Raw genomic sequence first — 14060 nt, forward strand, 5'->3', positions numbered from 1 at the left:
CTCCCGAGCCACCAATATCATCCCTCCCCCATGCAGAAATCTCACAGCTGAAGGAGGTTACAGAAATAGGCAGGGTTTATGTCATAGAGACATTTGAAAGAATGAGAATTTTGAAATCAAGGAATTGCTTAACCAGGAAGTCAGCGAACACAGGAGTGATGGGTGAATGGGACCTCGTGCAAGTTAGGATACCAACTAGCAACTAACTCTCTGATGTTAAATGAGACTGTTATAATCTTGACGTGTATTTGATCCCAAGTTGATGGAACATATGTCGGACCATATCTTCAGCATCACATACCATTTATTTCCATCATCTGACTACATTTCTGCATCAGCTCACCTTGCTGAAACCTTTATTATGCCGTTATTATTTGACTATTTCAAAGCTCTCCTGACTCACCTCCAATACTTTGTCCTCCATAAATTTCAGTTCATCAGAAACTCTGCTGCTCATATCCTAACTGGCATCAATCACCCATCACTCAAGTGTCCGCTGACCTCCTGGCTAAGCAATGCCTGGATTTTAACATTCTCATTGTTGCTTTCAAATCCCTCTATGGCCTCAAACAGATCTCTGTAATCTCCTCCAGCTTTATAACTGCTGAGATTTCTACACTTTTTCAATTCTAGCTCTTGGGCATCCTGGATTTTAAGTGCTCCACCATTTGCAGCCAAGGCCCTAGGCTGCGGAATTCCCTCCTTACACTTTCCATTTCTCTACTTCTCATTCCTTAAAAAGTACTATTTTGACTCAGCTTTTGTTCATCTTTCCTAGTATCTCCTTATGTGCTTGGTGTCAAATTTTGTTTGATCACTCTCCTGTAAAGTGTCTTGAGGTGTTTTACGATGTTAAATACACAGTGTCAATGCAAGTTTGTAGAACTCTGGAAAATTTAGTTAAAAAGCTCAAAATACAATACACTATTTATTTTACAACAATTTTTAATGATCTACCTTCTGTGGTTTTCTTCAGTTCTGCCGTTAGTCTCTCTAGTTCTTTAATCAGCTGCTCATTTTTCACTTCCAGTTCCTTATTTCCATCGTCTTTACCTCTATTTAAAGCCTATTGATAAAAAACAAAGTACTAAAGCTATAATGAAATGTGAAGTGTAATGAAAAACATTTTGCATTATATATTTTGTGGGAAAACAATTACATATTTAACAGTGGTGTGCTCATGTAAAGGATGCTGCTGGCAGCTGTGGAACCATGCCCCATTCCATACTTTCAGAATTGGAAAATGGAGAAATAAACAGAGAAAATACAGCTGAATGGTATTATTCTCAATTCAATGTAGCGGCTAAGTTTTAAAGGACATGGCATGATATTCAGTCGATTCCACAATTCAATTACATCACTGACCTGTAAGCACACCTACCTTGGTCTTGACTCTTTTTACATCCTTGCCTAACAAAAAGGTATCAATCTCAATTTTAATATTTCCAATTGACCCAGCCTCAACAGCTTTTTGAGAGTTCCAGATTTCCATGATGCTTTGTGACATTGCCGTGCTCTAATTTTACATTATACTCCCTTGTTCTGGATTCTCCTACCAGAGAAAGTAAGTTTCTATCTACTCTTACAAATCCTTTATCCAGCTCCTGCACACAAATAAATCATCCCTTTATCTTCTACCTTCATGGGAATACAAGCCTAGTCCATGCAACTTGTTCTCAATACTATAACCGTTTAAACCGCAATATCATTCTGGTGTATATGTGCACCTACTCCAATATCCTTTTTAAAGTGCGGTGTCCAGATCTGAACATGATAATCCAGATGGAGTCTAACTAGAGCCTTGTACAGATGCAGCAAAACCTCTACCCCATTGTATTCCAGCCTACTCGAGATAATAGTTAACATTCCATCCCTCAAAGGTATTTTTAGTACTTGCCCACTAGTTTTTAGGTCATTTCTGTAGAAAGGCCTTGAAATTTCTCTGCTCCTAGTTTCTCACCATTTATAACATATTTTGATCTATCTTTCTCAGTTCCGAAGTGTATGCCTTCATACTTCTCCACATTGAACTCCATCTGCCCCACTCACTTCATCTGGTAATATCTTGTTGCAACTTTCTGATCCCTTCTGTATTATTTACCATGTTAAACTTAATTACACACAATCTCTGAAAAAGCTATTCAACAACAGAAATAAAGAGAATTTGGAGAGCAATAAAAACTGAAAGAAGTTGTAAGTGGGCCACAAGTTTTTGGTTCTCTTGGGAAAATTCTGAACAAAGTCAGGGAGGCTGGTTCATCTGCCAGGTATGGGGGGGCAGCACGGTGGCGCAGTGGGTTAGCCCTGTTGCCTCACGGCACCGAGGTCCCAGGTTCGATCCTGGCTCTGGGTCACTGTCCGTGTTGAGTTTGCTCATTCTCCCCGTGTTTGCGTGGGTTTCTCCCCCACAACCCAAAGATGTGTAGTCTAGGTGGATTGGCCACGCTAAATTGTCCCTTAATTGGAAAAAATGAATTGGGTCCTCTAAATTTATTTAAAAAAAATAAAAATACAAAAATAAATAAATAAATCTGCCAGGTATGTAAAAGATCGAAAGTTCTAAATTTTACAGCATAACCACTCAACTCCAAGTCAGCGATTTTAAATGGGAGATGGGCATGGTGGACACAAGCCCCAAAGTTGGCTGCACATCCAGGGATTCAGGATTGGCATATCCTGCCAATCTTCATTTACATAAACGTTCCCAGGGTTCCACTGGATATGTGCTAGATTTTCTCTGTGGTCAGCAGGCATGAATGGGAATTTGGAGGAGAGAGGGAGAAACCTGCAGGAATTTCCCAGGTAATTAGTGGAGATAGGGGTTGCAGCTGCTCTGCTATACTCCCACTAGAGCCTGCAAATTTGCAGTTTACAAATTTTCAGCATTTAGCTTTTAAATGAAGACAGATACAGACCATAATTTGCTGGTTTATGATTCTGTCTTATTGTACATTTCTGAAAGTACACAATCTTTTGTAAGGCCAACTTCTCATGAGTTGGGTCAATGCCATTAATATCAAAGCAGAACCTAATGCACCACACATAGGTGGAAGAGGCAAGGAGAAATTCAAGCTGAAGTAGGTGAGGGCAAAGAGAAGGATAATTTCAGTGAAAACAACTGTGTCCCAAATAACAGGATCACATTTCAAAGATTGCCAATTCATAAAGAACGTCTGGGAGCCTGGAACATAATTCTTCCATTGTAGGAAAGTTCACATCTTCAGAGGTTGTCAATGTCAAACATTGATTTATTTACTTTTGAACACCAATTATCATATTTCAGACCTTAGTAATGCCATAGTTTTTCAGTCAGTTGAAAAAGCCAGATGATTTTGTCAGGAACATTTGTCTAGAGCTATTATCAAAGGTGCTCTGCAGCTCAGGGTTCTTCAAAGTGCGGGTCACGGCCTGGCTAACATTTGGGGTGCAGTTTTTGTCCTGTGTTTGTGTGAAACTAAAAGTTGGGAGAGGCAGTGTGCTATTTTTTCACGTCACCCCAATTTTGAGCAAATCTAAAGTCCCGGGTCGGTAATTCAATCAAGATTATAAAGTGTAGTGTTAGTTTTATTCTCTTGCTTTCAGGCAAGTACAACTTTGAGCAGACTTTTACGAACTGAGGTATAAATGCAAGTTATTGATGTAATGTGGAACTGGGGAAACTCCTACAAACATTGACCCCCTTCTCCCTCTCGATCCCCCTTTACATCTCGTCATCTGAGAGACAGTGGGGAAGTTGCAACTGAAGAGAATGCGCAGGATTATCAGTGCAGAGTAACCAAACTAACTGGTCAGGGAGTTAGCAGATGCAGAAATTAAATGTGTGTGTAAATATCCATGAAGTCTTCATTATGTCTGCCCCCAGCTAGTTTGAACCATATTATAATTTACAGTGTGTGGCTGGGATGGAGACTGATTATGGATAGGTGTTGAGACCAAATCATGCTGGAGTTGGACAGCAGCTATTCAAAAATACAGGGCTTTGGTGGGCTGGACTGAAGTAGTTCCGCCGATGGCAGGAAATCAGTCCCCATGAAGTGACTGCAATGGCATGCTTTCTGGCTGGGGAGACGGGAACACATCACAATGTCACAACTGAATATCTGAGAAAATAAGTAATATCTGAGAAAATACAACCAGAACAGATAGTTTGTCAGTTGTCTGTGGGGTAGTTTTACCCTTGTCAGCATTCATCAATAATAATAGCTTATTGGCAGAAGTAGGCTTCAATGAAGTTACTGTGAAAAGCCCCTAGTCGCCACATTCTGGTGCCTGTTCGGGGAGGCCAGTACGGCAATTGAACCCGCGCTGCTGGCATTGTTCTGCATTGCAAGCCAGCTATTTAGCCCACTGTTCATATTGATGAACTTTTTTCTAATAGTGCATTTTGAAGTTGAATAAACTTGCAAAAGTAATTGAATTGCATTTCAGCCAATTATAAATCAAGATTTTAATATAATTATCTTCAGATTTATGGCCGTTTTATTTACAAGAACCACATACGGCTCTCTTCCAGTGATATCTGTTCTTTGTTCTCCTCTCCTCAGTCTTCTTCCTTTGCTTCTTTGTTTCCTCGAGGCAGTATCTAGCAATGAATGCAGGTTCCCAATTTTTGGTGGCCCTCCAGCATCTCTCATGGAGTAACTATTCCTCATGCGTGATCCTGGACAGTGAATTTTCATAGACAGAAGGACATCATAGGCTTGTCTGATCCTGTCCTCACTCAATGCTGACATAAATTCAATGCACCAGGGATTACTGGATAGCGATTAAGAACAGGAAAATTAGATGATTCGCTTTTCCTCTCCTGTCTGGGGCAAGAAAACATTAGTGTCCAAAACACTGCCTTGACTCTGGATGGATTGGGTAAGTGAACCTGACATGGGTCCCGAAGCTCAGTCAGTTGCTAAACATGGGTCCTGGGAATTAAAGTTTGATAAACACTGCTGTAGCTGATCAACAGCAATCATGTTTGTGTGGGGTACGAGGACTCTTTTTACTTTACAATTTCTTCTTTCCCCTTGCTCAGCTGATCAAACACCAGACTGGACATCAATGGAGCCATCAACATCCCAAACTAAGAACTTGCAAATCTGAATCAATTAATGTACGTAGGAATTCACATTTGTGGGTGTGCGCTGCAATGGTCTTCGTTTCAATGTTACTAAATAGCTCATAAAATGCAACCTGTATTTTGAATGACTTTCAAGTGCATGGAATAAGCATTAGGTTATAAAAAGATAAAGACATTACAGTAGATCTTAACAAGGCATTACCTTTTTCAGTTTTTCATTTTCCTCCATGTACCTTTTGGCTGCATCATTGGTATTATCTGTTTGAACTTTAAGCGCCTGACTTTCTCCCATTATAGTTGCCAGTTCTGAGATAAGAGTGATCATACGTCTGAGAACACTACAAAAAATTTTTTATAAATAGTATGGCATTGTAAGAAATTGTTATAATGTACAATACTATAGAAACCTTTCCCAGTTCAATGAAATAAACATTGTTTTAAGGCAAAAGCACGTCACAGCAAGCAGGATCTGGATAATGAGAGAAGCACCAATGGGAAAACAGTGTGCTAACAAAGGTAAATTAAGCACATACATGCACCCAGGGTACATCGGTATATTTCCCCTGGATTAGCTCAAAAGCTAGGAGTAGTTCTCTGTATACTGTACAGAACCTAATGAATGTTGTAATTTAGGGGGAAGAGAAGTGGTGAAAGAATATTTTTGTGTTTCCAATTCTTCCAAATTTGACATCAGGTTTAAATAAATCATTCAAGTTTTTTGAAGACAAGTTTATTGTTTTTTTGAAGTATACAAAACCCTTTGTACTATTTAATTTCTTCTTTTACTTCAACTAGTTACCCAATGACAATTTAAACTACTTTTGGAAAGTCTTCCCCTCTGATTTATATAGTGCCCTTAATGTAATGAAACATCCCAAGTTGCTTCTCAGAAGCATACAGACATAGAACATACAGCGCAGAAGGAGGCCATTCGGCCCATCAAGTCTGCACCGACCCACTTAAGCCCTCACATCCACCCTATCCCCGTAATCCGATAACCCCATCTAATCTTTTTGGTCACGAAGGGCAATTACCATAGCCAATCCACCTAACCTGCACGTCTTCAGACTGTGGGAGGAAACCCACGCAGACACGGGGAGAACGTGCAGACTCCGCACAGACAGTGACCCAGCGGGAAATTGAACCTCGGACCCTGGCGCTGTGAAGCCACAGTGCTAGCCACTTGTGCTACCGTGCTGCCTAGAAGTAGGGCCAAAGTATGACACTGAGCAACATAAGGAGAAATTACATCAGATGGCCAAAAGCTTGGTCAAAGAGGCTGGGTTTTACACGTTTTAAAGAAAGAAAGCTTGGTAGAGAGGGAGGTGTAGCCAGAGCCTGGGGGCCAAGGCAACCAAAGGCATAGTCACCAATGGTAGGAATGATAATGTGCAAGAGGCCAGAATTAGAGAGATGCAGATATCTTGGAAGGTTGTGATGTTGCAGGAGGGGCAAGATTATGCAGGGTTATGAAAACAAGGCTGATAATTTTAAATTCAAGACATTGCTTGTTCCGGAGCCAATGTAGATAAGAGAGCACAGGATAATGGGGGAATAGGACATGTTGCTGGTTAAGGTATGATCAGCAGTTTTGGATGACCTCAGGTTTACGGCAGGTGGAATGTGGGAAACTAGCCAGATATACATTGGAATAGTCAAGTATAGAGTTAATAAAGGTATGGATGAGAGTTTCAGGAGCAGACAGGTTTTCAGAGCTGTGATTGAAAAAATCGAGTGATGTTACAGAGATGGCATGACTACGAGCTCATCTCAGAATCAAATGTGACTACTTGGAGGCCAACGACAATGGGGAGGTGCGGGTGGGGGTGGTATGGGAGGCGTTGAAGGTGGTGGTCAGGGGAGAGCTAAGCTCCATTAGGGCTCATAGGGAGAAATCAGAGGATATGGAAAGGGAGAGGTTAGTGGGGGAGATTTTGAGAGTGGACAGGAGATACGCTGAGGCCCCGGAGGAAAGATTACTTGGGGAAAGACGACGGCTCCAGACGGAGTTTGATCTGTTGACCACAGGGAACGCGGAGGCACAGTGGAGGAAAGCGCAGGGGGCGACCTACGAGTATGGGGAAAAGGCTAGTCGGATGCTGGCACACCAGCTCCGTAAGAGGATGGCAGCGAGGGAAATAGGGGGAGTCAAAGATGGAAGGGGAGCCACGGTTCGGAGTGCGATGAAAATAAACGAGGTATTTAAGGCCTTTTATGAAGAGCTGTACAGATCCCAGCCCCCAGCAGGGGAAGAGGGGATGAGGCGATTCCTAGATCAACTGAGATTCCCGAGGGTGGAGGAGCAAGAGGTGGCTGGTTTGGGGGCACCAATTGGGTTGGAGGAGCTAAGTAAGGGTTTGGGGAGCATGCAGGCGGGAAGGCCCCGGGACCGGATGGATTCCCGGTGGAGTTCTACAGGAAGTACGTAGACCTGTTACTGATGAGGACCTTTAATGAGGCAAGAGAGGAGGGGACCCTGCCCCCGACAATGTCGGAAGCGACAATTTATTTGATCCTAAAGCGGGACAAGGACCCACTGCAATGTGGATCGTACAGGCCGATCTCGCTCCTCAATGTGGATGCAAAGTTGCTGGCAAAAGTGCTGGCCACGAGGATCGAGGACTGTGTCCCGGGGGTAATCCACGAGGACCAGACGGGATTTGTAAAGGGCAGGCAACTAAACACCAATGTGCGGCGGCTCTTAAACGTGATAATGATGCCATCGGAGGAGGGAGAGGCGGAGATAGTGGCAGCTATGGACGCGGAGAAGGCCTTTGACCGAGTAGAGTGGGAGTACCTCTGGAAGGTGCTGCGTAGGTTTGGGTTCGGGGGAGGGTTTATCAGTTGGGTTAAGCTCCTTTACAGGGCCCCGATGGCGAGTGTAGTGACGAACCGCGGAGGTCGGAGTACTTTCGACTGTACCGAGGGACGAGGCACGGGTGCCCCCTGTTGTTCGCATTGGCGATTGAACCATTGGCCATGTCACTGAGGGAGTCTAATAAATGGAGGGGGGTGGTCCGAGGGGAGAAGAGCATCGGGTGTCGCTTTATGCGGATGACCTGTTGCTGTACGTGGCGGATGCAATGGAGGGGATGGTGGAGGTCATGCAGACTCTAAGGGAGTTTTCGGGCTATAAGCTCAATGTAGGGAAGAGTGAGCTCTTTGTATTACAGGCGGGGGACCAAGAAAGAGGGATAGGGGACCTACCGTTGAGGAGGGCGGAGGGGAGCTTTCGGTATCTGTGGATCCAGATAGCCAGGATGTGGGGGACCCGACATAAACTGAATCTGACGAGGTTGGTGGAGCAAATGGAGGGGGATTTCAAAAGATGGGACATGCTACTGCTCTCGCTGGCGGGTAGAGTGCAGTCAGTCAAAATGGTGGTCCTTCCGAGGTTTCTGTTTGTGTTTCAGTGCCTTCCCATCGTGATCACTAAGGCCTTTTTTAAGAGAGTAGGCAGGAGTATTATGGGGTTTGTGTGGGGGAATAAGACCCCGAGAGTAAGGAGAGGGTTCCTGGAACGCAGTAGGGACCGAGGAGGGTTGGCGCTGCCAAAGCTGGGGAGCTACTACTGGGCAGCAAATGTGGCGATGATCCGCAAGTGGGTGAGGGGGCGGCATGGAAGAGGATGGAGATGGCGTCCTGTAAAGGAACGAGCCTGGGGGCGTTGGTGACGGCACCGCTGCCGCTCTCGCCGACAAAGTATACCACGAGCCCGGTGGTGGCGGCAACGCTAAGGATCTGGGGCCAGTGGAGACGGCACCGGGGTGCAATGGGAGCATCGGTGTGGTCCCCGATCAGGGGTAACCACCGGTTTGTCCCGGGGAAGATGGACGGGGGGTGGAAGAATGGGGGACCTGTTCATCGACGGGACGTTTGCGAGCCTAGGGGCACTGCAGGAGAAGTTCGAGTTACCCCCGGGAAATGCCTTTAGATATATGCAGGTGAGGGCTTTTGTGAGGCGACAGGTGAGGGAATTCCCGTTGCTCCCGGCACAAGAATTTCAAGATAGGATGATCTCGGGTGTATGGGTCGGGGAGGGCAAGGTGGTGGAAATACACCAGGAGTTGGAAGAAGAGGGGGAAGCGCTGGTAGAAGAGTTGAAGGGTAAATGGGAGGAGGGGCTGGGGGAGGAGATCGAGGAAGGTCTGTGGGCTGATGCCCTAGGTAGGGTTAATTCCTCCTCCTCGTGTGCCAGGCTCAGCCTGATACAATTTAAGGTGGTCCACAGAGCGCACTTGACGGGGGCGAGGTTGAGTAGGTTCTTTTGGGTGGAGGACTGATGTGGAAGGTGCTCAGGGAGCCCGGCGAACCATGTCCATATGTTTTGGTCATGTCCGGCACTGGAGGGGTTCTGGAGAGGAGTGGCGGGAGCAATATCTCAGGTGGTGAAAGTCCGGGTCAAGCCAAGCTGGGGGCTAGCAATATTTGGAGTAATGGACGAACCGGGAGTGCAGGAGGCGAAAGAGGCCGCATTCTGGCCTTTGCGTCCCTAGTAGCCCAGCGAAGGATCTTGCTAATGTGGAAGGAGGCGAAGCCCCCCAGCCTGGATAAACGATATGGCTGGGTTCATAAAGTTGGAGAGGATTAAGTTCGCCCTGAGAGGGTCTGCACAGGGGTTCTACAGGCGATGGCAACCGTTCCTAGACTATCTCGCGGAGCGTTAAGAGGAAGGTCGGTCAGCAGCAGCAGCAACCTTGGGGGGGGGGCGGGGCCACTGCCTGGGAGGGGGGGTGAGCAAGAGATAACATGAAGGGTTGGGGAAACTCGCACGTACGGGAGAGGGCCAGTGTACAAAGCTGTGTAAATATATAATTTTGCCATTGTGTTAAAAAACTAATAAATATATATATATTTTTAAAAAAGAATCAAATGTGACACAAAGGTTGTGAGCAGACTGGCTGAATCTCAGGCTATCGCCAGGGAGAGGGATGGAATTGATAGGTAGCTAACAGAGTTAACTGAGCAGGGACTGAAACAATGGTTCTGTTTTCCCACTACTTAATATTTCACTGAACAGATCAAATTACAAAATATTTTAAAAGAGTCAATCAAAAATTCCTAAACTATATGCTTTTACACAGTAAGGAAACCAAGCTCTAAGCCTTTACAGTAGGAATGTGCTTTCTGAAGAGCATTAATTAAAAGGTGAGACTGGATATTTCTGAAATGCTGTTGGCCTTGATTATGTGTGTTCCAGTGTCTGGAGTAGGGCTGAATTTATACTTCTAACTAGAGGCGAAAGTGCTATTACTGAACCATGGTGAACACCTTAAATTAAGTATCAGCATTCTTACTGCAGAAATTAACTTATACAAAGCATTAATCCATCTAGAGTATGTGCAAAATCACAAGTTTCTTATGCTTTTGTTATGAACAAATGTATTGGTGTATTATGAACAAATGTACTGGGGCAGCACGGTAGCATTGTGGATAGCACAATTGTTTCACAGCTCCAGGGTCCCAGGTTCGATTCCGGCTTGGGTCACTGTCTGTGCGGAGTCTGCACGTCCTCCCCGTGTGTGCGTGGGTTTCCTCCGGGTGCTCCGGTTTCCTCCCACAGTCCAAAGATGTGCATGTTAGGTGGATTGGCCGTGATAAATTGCCCTTAGTGTCCAAAATTGCCCTTAGTGTTGGGTGGGGTTACTGGGTTATGGGGATAGGGTGGAGGTGTTGACCTTGGGTAGGGTGCTCTTTCATGGAGCCGGTGCAGACTCGATGGGCCGGGTGGCCTCCTTCTGCACTGTAAATTCTATGATAATCTATGATTATCCAGTCTTTATGCTTGCCTGGGGCTTAAGGGCCACAATGAAAGGAATATGTAGATAATGCACTCATGGCTGCTTTTTGGCAACTTAATCCATATATTTATCACCGTCACTGTGAAAATAATTCAAAGGAGTTGGGCTTCGTTGTTTAAGAATTTAGTGCTGTATGTATATGAGTTCATATGTTGAGCGGGGCAATTCTATTTTCATCACCACTATTTCTATATGTGAACATGAATTTTTTAAAATATTTAGAGTACCCAATTATTTTTTACAAATTAAGGGACAATTTAGCGTGGCCAATCCACCTACCCTGCACATCTTTGGGTTGTGGGGGGCTAAACCAACGCAAACACGGGGAGAATGTGCAAACTCCACACGGACAGTGATCCAGAGCTGGGATCGAACCTGGAACCTCGGCGCCGTGAGGCAGCAGGGCTAACCCACTGCGCCACTGTGCTGCCCCTATGTGAACATGATTAATCATGCAGTCCATGTGACAGCTTTTAATTTTGCCCAACTAAGTACCAGCTCTTGTTGTATTATTTTGAAATACTTCTTTTCCCAAAGTCAGCAATCAAGTTGATACAGTTATGATAATGCAAACAGGGAGCTTTTGTGTGTGGTTTTGAGTGCTAAGGAGCGATGAGGTAGAGTTCAGGGGTTGATTTTATAAAGGGATACAATGGATAACAGACATTCCTTGTCATTTTAAATCCACAGACAGGTCAATTATGACGGTAGCACAGTGGGTAGCACTGTTGCTTCACAGCTCCAGGGTCCAAGGTTCGATTCCTGGCTTGGGTCACTGTCTGTGTGGAGTCTGCACATTCTCCCCGTGTCTGCATGGGTTTACTCTGGGTGCTCCGGTTTCCTCCCACAAGTCCCGAAAGAAGTGCTGTTAGGTATTTTGGACATTCTGAATTCTCCCTCTGTGTACCTGAACAGACGCTGGAATGTGGCGACTAGGGGCTTTTCACAGTAACTTCATTGCAGTGTTATGTAAGCCTTCTTGTGATAATAAAGATTACTTTACAATAGTAGGAAGATATCATCACTTGCAACACAGGTTTTTCAAACTTGTCTCCATGATTGATCTGCAAGAAAAGTTGTCAGTTGTTCTTGTTTGGGCGGTGCCTACATTTCTCTGTAACATCACAGTAATTTGATATTTTACTCTTTTTAGTTTTATGTTTGCTAACTACAAGATCCATATGTAGAAAAAAATATTTTCTTTCAATAGTAGTATTGCTTTTCTTATGGTAACCAATCATGACTTTGAGAAGTTAGGTTTAAATGTATTAATATTCGCAAAGGGGTGTGTTAGAACAGATCATTGTTCTACAATGGTGAGTGCGACCTGAAACAATGCATTACCCAAGTATTTGTAATCATGAATTGCCAGACGGACGACAGTAATGATCTGAAAAGACCACCCAAATTATATCACATTGTTGTCTTATAGAAAGATGGTTGCATATTGGTCCACAATTTGACAGCAGCACAAATGAATAAGTTTAATGTTCCCAGATTCTTCCAAAAAAATAATAACAATAAAATGGATTATGCAGCTCATTTAACAAAAGAGGTTTGTTAGGTTTTACTTAATTTTCTGCAAACAAATTGAATAATTGTCTCATGTGGCCCTATGACAATGCTTACCGTTGATCATAGAATCCCTACAGTGCAGAAGGCCATTCGTCCTATCGAGTCCGCACCGACCTTCTGAAAGAGCACGCTACCGAGGCTCACTCCCCCACAACCCCATCTAACCTGCATATCTTTGGATGCTACGGGGCAATTTAGCATGCCCAATCCACCTAATCTGCATATCTTTGGACAGTGGAGGAAAACCCGATCTCCCAGACGCAGTTGTCATGCAGACACGGGGAGAAAGTGCAAACTCCACACAGTCCTCTAAGGCCAGAATTGAACCTGTGAACCTGGTGCTGCGAGGCAACAGTGCTAACCACTGTGTCACCGTGAGAAGTATGCATGTAAAATTTCTTGGCAAAGATATATACCTGATTATCAACCTGAATTTCCAGGTTAATAGCCTGGCGCCATATGAAACAAGGTGGGTCTGTAACCAAGGTAGTAACCATGTGGGCCATGTTAAAATGCCAGCACAGTATTAATAATGTAAGAAATTTCAAAAGCACAAGGTTGGTTGAAATTCAATTTGATTTGAAGTTCTGTGCAAACATGTCTAGTTATAGTTCAAGTTAATACAGTCTCCAAAACTAGTCTAAACTGAGCAGACTGAGATGCAGTGAGAGAATACTGTTTAATGTTGATGACTTGACATTTATTTTACGTTGACATTGGTTAGCAGACAAACTACTAACAGTTTATGTACATGATTTAAGCTGAAGGAGGTTGATAGAGTTGTGCAAAACTTTCTCTTTTTTTTTTTATAAATGTTTTATTGAAAATTTTTTCCCAAACAACAATTTTTCCCCTCTTACAAAGCAAACGCAACAATAACAATACAGAAATTTTAAACAATACACAAGTAACAAAACCCCTTTATCTTTGACCTAAACTAAACCCCCCCTCCCCCTGGGTTGCTGCTGCTGGTCATCTGTCTTCCCTCTAACGTTCCCCTAGGTAGTCGAGAAATGGCTGCCACCGCCTGGTGAACCCTTGAGCCGATCCTCTCAGGGCAAAATTTATCTGCTCCAGTTTAATGAACCCCGCCATATCATTTACCCAGGCCTCCAGTCCGGGGGGTTTCGCCTCCTTCCACATGAGTAGGATCCTGCGCCGGGCTACTAGGGACGCAAAGGCCACAACGTCGGCCTCTTTCGCCTCCTGCACTCCCGACTCTTCCGCAACTCCAAATAGAGCTAACCCCCAGCCTGGTTTGACCCGGGCCTTCACCACCCGCGAAATCACTCCCGTCACTCCCTTCCAATACCCTTCCAGTGCCGGGCATGCCCAAAACATATGTGCGTGGTTTGCCGGGCTCCCGCCACACCTCCCACATTTGTCCTCCACTCCAAAGAACCTGCTCAATCTTGCTCCCGTTATGTGTGCTCTATGTAGCACCTTAAATTGAATCAGGCTAAGCCTGGCGCATGAGGAAGAGGAATTTACCCTGCTTAGGGCATCAGCCCACATACCCTCCTCTATCTCCTCCCCTAGTTCTTCTTCCCACTTTCCTTTTAGTTCGCCCACCGACTCCTCCCCCTCTTCCCTCATCTCTCGGTAAATCTCTG

General features: G+C 44.6%; 1 protein-coding gene across 1 annotated transcript in view; it reads right to left on the minus strand.

Moving 5' to 3' along the window:
• Positions 1 to 14060, minus strand: part of bcap29 (B cell receptor associated protein 29) — a 68721-nt gene that overhangs the window by 14483 nt on the left and 40178 nt on the right. Inside the window, exons 5-6 of the mRNA XM_072471521.1 lie at positions 5274 to 5409; positions 958 to 1066 (exon numbers count right to left, since the gene is read on the minus strand). Coding sequence (XP_072327622.1) covers positions 958 to 1066; positions 5274 to 5409 — 245 coding nt within the window. The remainder of the gene's footprint in view (positions 1 to 957; positions 1067 to 5273; positions 5410 to 14060) is intronic.

Source organism: Scyliorhinus torazame, chromosome 13 (assembly GCF_047496885.1).
Source record: "Scyliorhinus torazame isolate Kashiwa2021f chromosome 13, sScyTor2.1, whole genome shotgun sequence".
Classification (NCBI taxonomy): Eukaryota; Metazoa; Chordata; class Chondrichthyes; order Carcharhiniformes; family Scyliorhinidae; genus Scyliorhinus; species Scyliorhinus torazame.